General features: G+C 42.5%; 1 protein-coding gene across 1 annotated transcript; it reads left to right on the top strand.

The window, feature by feature from the left end:
* Positions 1-734: 734 nt before the first annotated feature.
* LOC137299027 (uncharacterized) lies at positions 735-4135 on the top strand. The gene is made up of 3 exons (XM_067831499.1): positions 735-1007; positions 2564-2687; positions 3039-4135. Exons 2-3 carry the CDS (start codon positions 2582-2584, stop codon positions 3845-3847), a joined length of 915 nt encoding a protein of 304 aa, XP_067687600.1. The 5' UTR covers positions 735-1007; positions 2564-2581; the 3' UTR covers positions 3848-4135.
* The last annotated feature ends 1144 nt before the right edge of the window (positions 4136-5279 follow it).

Genomic DNA, 5279 nt, shown 5'->3' with positions numbered 1-5279 from the left:
GCTAAATCAAATCACGCTATAGCACAACAGCTGTTATAGATAAGTAGCCGAGGAAAGTGGGGTATGATACAGTTGCCCGCGTGAGGGTACTGATAACTTAACTTTCTTGTTTTAATCTTCTTGTCGTCTTGATCAGGATGCCACTAAATAAGAATGCAGTAATACTAGACAACTTAGTCTAAGATCACAGTCTTATTAAATGGCAGATAAATATAAAGTGGCGGGCTATTGAAGGGATATCGTCCCCTATCAACACTGACACAGACTGCGGATTAATAAATCACAGACACACGGTGTGTTAATGATCATCATCACACCGGGCAATATTTCAGACACATGATGACGCGCAGAATTATTACTTATATAGCAAATCAAAACATTTAGAAAATGTTACCATCCGGTAACAGGACGTCCCATACAGGCTAGCTGTATTCTTCTTGACAGTACCAAAGTTCCTAAACCAGGCATATGCACACGGACGTCAGAGAAAGCATACTTCTGTACCTAGGGGTCTAATAAAAGTTTAGTAAATAACCAGAGTTATTAAATACTACACACAGCAAACTAACTACTAAAGTAAATGAAGGGATGTGGGTACCACGCGAACAGAATGAACAAACACTGCCCAAAGGCACCTCTGGATGTTTGCAGCTAGAACTTCATGAGTCACTGTGTGCCCACAACAGTGACAACATATTATTATTATTATTATTTAAGCATTCAGTGTATTCCAGACACACGAAACAGACGGATCTCACTCGATGTATCACAAACCAGACCGCCCTGCCGCTAGCTACGTGTCCGTTAACGTCAATCCAACGTGCACTGCATCATCTATAATGCTCACATTGGAGTGCCTGTCCCCATCTCGCTCATCCACCGTGCTGTCAGGAAATGGTCTTGCGCAACGTTACTCGGGCTGCCAAATCCTAAATATTGTTTGGTCGAACGTGCGATGATCCGTGCTCTACAATTCAGTAACAGAATTAGGGTAGCAAGTGCCAAAGGTAAGCAGTTGACTCTTATTGTGATGTGGAACTTTCCATGGGTGTCACTAAACATGACACACGAATATTTCTCGCTTTGACAGAGATGTTTACTGTGTGAAATGCATTTTGAATTAGTAGATGTCTTTTCGACCTCGTCGTTATGCTTGTTGGTGATTTTCAAAATCTATCACGATATTGTACCCTTCATGTGAAGTCGGGGTGGTGGGGTAGCCTAGTGGTTAAAGCGTCCGCTCCTTACGCCGTAGACCAGGGTTCGATCCCACACATGGATACAGCGTGTGAAGCCCATCTTTGGTGTTCTCCGTTTTGATGTTGCTGGAATATTGCTGGAATATTGCTGAAAGCAGCTCACGTGAAGACACCGAGAGCGATATCTAAATTACTTCAAATGAACATTAACGTCTTGCTGATGTGTATGTTCTAGTACAGCGTAATACACATAGAAAACACTATATAGACATACTCGGAGTTTTCCAGCAACATTGGTGTTACTTCAACAGTATTAATGACCAAGCGTACGAAATGATGGATATGTACAAATGTCGACTGGGAAAGTAATTCAGATATCGCGGAAACGTGACAATACTGACCCAGCCGTGCCGCCTCACACTCGAGGACACTGTACAAGTCTGGATTTGCATACACCTGTTTTTCGGAAAAGCCACATAGGAGTCCTCTTCTCCAAAGTCACACATGTTGCATAGAAGGGCGATAAGGCACGACTTGCTGGCAAACGATCCCTAGACATTCCTTGACATTCCTAGACATTCCCTAGATGGGTCGAGCAGAAAACACAAAGTATTTGTTGACCAGTAAACGTTATACGGTCTACATCAAGATTGAAATTCGTTGTTTTGACATTCAGAGATCACTGGCTGAAACGCGATACATCACATGGGAATGGATACGGGGTTTTCTCATATATCATGATATATAACAATCATTACCATAGCAACGTTCAGGTCCGATTGCGAGATCACGCATGCCTGCAGAGTAGTTTCAGCTTTCAGGGTGGCACGTTGACTCGCATACCAATGTGTTTCACGTAGTTATTCACATATACGTCAGTTGTTTTCGATTTATGAAAAGCTTTTGTAACTTCATTTGAAAGTAATTCTGATTCCCTTGTTGCACTCATATTCGTAAATGCGTGAGTCGAATGAAGAACACCAAGCTCACGCAAAAACAGAGCTGTTTCAAATAGTGATACTAGGCATGTGCTCCACAACGCGACTATAGAATTAAAGTGATCGTGAATTCATACAACGCAGGCTTATGTGACGGCACTTGAAATGTCTAAATATTCGACTCTTCTAGTTTTAACTGGGCCCATTCAAAAAAATCTTTCGCAGTAGTCGTTTAGTGTCAACCCTCCCGAAAGAATCTGGACTGAATTGACTATATGAATCCTCATACTCATGTTCAGTCAATGTCTCTCATACTCTTGTGTATAAAAATACAATCCTTGGATAATGATGGCCCCCACAGCCCAACCCCTTCATGCCGAACGTGAAACGGCTTCCCCCAAACTAACTTTACTTTTTGCTATGTAGTGATCCCGTCAAATCAAAATGAAGTGTTCAGGCAAGTCCCTGCTTCTACCACTCAACGTCTCGACTCTGCTGGTGTTTGCGGTGACGGTCATACTCACCTTCTTTGCCGAGCTTGGAGGATCAGGTAACTCCAGTACTCTTATCTTGTAGAACCGTAAAAGTGAGAATTTAGGATCTCAACGTCTAATTGTGAGGTACATTACGTTTCGGAGAATATAACAAAAGTGAATAAAATAGAACTACCACAACATCCCGAAACGCTTTGTTTCTCACAATAGAGACGATAGAACTGACATCCGTAAATTCACACGTTATGTTTATCACTTCAAAATGTCGCTCAATGGCTCTCAGAGAAAAAATGTTTCAGAATAAAACACAGATTGGTACCTGTAATCGGTATTACTAGAATATTTTATGTTTCCACGCATTATGATGTTTGATAACCACAACCGAATTCTCTGGTACACATTTTCAGACATTTTCCTGAGTACCACGGCCGAAGTGTTCAGCCGTTACGAGAATGTGTTCAGGAAAGCCCGATGGTCTATCTACGTGTTTGTCTTCATTTATGCTCTTCAGCCTCTCTGGCTCATCTTTTCGCTGACCCTGTTCTGTAGGAAGGGACCGGATGGTCCTCTCTACCTGCATCCCGTTCTCTTCACATCCACCTTCTACTGGGTGCACATCCTGGGTGATCTTTTTTACATCAGCTGGCTCTTCCTAATCGACAGAGAGGCACTGGAACTGGCCTTTGTGTTCCTCCTTGGATCGGTTCTCTGTTACTACGCATGCCTTGCCCTCAGCTACAGAACGAGGTTCGAACACAAGGCCGAACTACAGACTAAAGAACGGAATATTGACAACGTGCTGTTTATACTATTTGTTGAGAATGGTATTGCAGCTTTTGCTACCTGGATCCTTAGTAACGCCCTGTTCACCCTGGCTATGGTCATGACCGCCCGATCCAGCACGCCACTAGACCCAGTAACAGCCGGGTGTGTGGTGTTAGTGATATTTATTGTGCTGTTGACAGTTATTGACATTACTGACATTTTTGTATTTAGGAAGTTTTCTGAGTACACATTCAGTACCTATGTAACCAAACTATTGATCATTATTTCGGTTACTGCAGCCAACATCGGGCGTACAAACCTGAACACAATCTTAATTTTAATTCCCCTAGGGATGGAGATAAGCTTTTTTCTTGTTAAGATCATTATAGTAGCTATGGACAAAATGGAACGGAGTTTAAGAATGCACGTTAACGAAGAAGGATGTCATTGACCATACAATAAAGAAATTGTCGACCAACTGAATTTTTGAAAAGCAAGATTTATGGATGTTAACCACTGTATTGTGATTAACACAACTTTTCGGAGCGTATGCTATCTTCTTCATCAGGCGGCACTATATCACCAGGTGATGAAGGAGCAATCATACGCTCCGAAACGTCGCGTCATAAGGAAGTTGACATCTATAAATCTGGCTTTTCTTATGTATTCCACTTCTACATGTCCTCGACTGAGTTGAGTATTTAGCACATCAATGATACATCACTGCTCTTATACACAATGCATTGGCTGTTCTGTTTGTTTTGTTTTTGTTTATGGTTGTTTTTCGTTTTATTTTTTGTTGTGTGTGTGCGTGTGTGTGTGTGTGTGTGTGTGTGTGTGTGTGTTTTCACAACTGCATGACTTCGGATGTGTTTTATTTGTCCTCCAAGATTCATGCTTATATTGTTATAATATACTCTTCACAAAAGTAGGCCCGGGAAACTTCACGGTGACTGGACAGACTGGATCATATCCTGCCTGTTGTTTTACAGCCGGGATTCTGGCGACTGCAGCGTTCAGCATCAAATTATTCTAAAAGGTAGCTGCTTTCAGTACGAAATCCGAGCCAGCAATGATCATACACAGGCGAGGGGCAGTCTCAGATAGGAAGACTCATTGTGTTTAATTTACAGTCATTTTGAAAACTCAATCATTATTCAGCGGATGTTGTCACAAAATGTTATCCGATGAACTTAACAGATGCCACCACCAGCAGCAGCAGCAACACCAACACCAACCTGTAAAGGCACTTCAAATTGTATTCTCACTCAAAACCTATTTAATGCCGTCATTTGAAGCTAGAATCCTAACTTCACTCCCAGTCCACAAATTCTGCGACATGTTGTAACGTAGTAGTGTAACAAACAAGTTTTTTCTTCATTTGATGCGCTAGGATCACGTCATGATAATGACACTTAATGTGGAAAGAACTCTAAGCACGTACACGCTGTATGACAGGAACTGTCCCTACAACATTCAGCATACGTGTGTGTACTACAACAAGTGATTCCGATTAAAACTCCAGAACACAACGCCGTAACAAGTGCATCACTTGCCTCCACTGGGGTATCGACCTGTTACAAGAGTTAAAGAGTGAGTTTACTTTTACGCTGCAATGAGCAACATTCCAGATATATAGCGGCGGTCGAGTCTGGACCAGACAATCCAGTGATCAAGAGCATGAGCTCCATCTGCGCGTTTGATAACCGATGACGTGTCAACCAAGTCAGTGAACCTGACCACCAGTCACAACCAGTGAACCTGACCACCCGTCACCACCAGTGAACCTGACCACCCGTCACCACCAGTGACCCTGACCATCCGTCACCACCAGTGAACCTGACTATCCAATCCTGGTAGTCGTCTCTTACGACAAGCATAGT

This window comes from Haliotis asinina, chromosome 10, assembly GCF_037392515.1.
Source record: "Haliotis asinina isolate JCU_RB_2024 chromosome 10, JCU_Hal_asi_v2, whole genome shotgun sequence".
Classification (NCBI taxonomy): domain Eukaryota; kingdom Metazoa; phylum Mollusca; class Gastropoda; order Lepetellida; family Haliotidae; genus Haliotis; species Haliotis asinina.
The sequence above is the reverse complement of the archived record's forward strand: the minus strand, read 5'-3'. Positions and strand labels throughout refer to the sequence as shown.

What these genes read in the sequence shown, in the direction of transcription:
- LOC137299027 (XM_067831499.1), top strand. Translation starts at nt 2,582, where the DNA reads ATGAAGTGTTCAGGCAAGTCCCTGCTTCTACCACTCAACGTCTCGACT. An exon ending in TGCCGAGCTTGGAGGATCAG is followed by an intron (nt 2,688 to 3,038) that starts GTAACTCCAGTA and finishes ACACATTTTCAG; the next exon opens with ACATTTTCCTGAGTACCACG.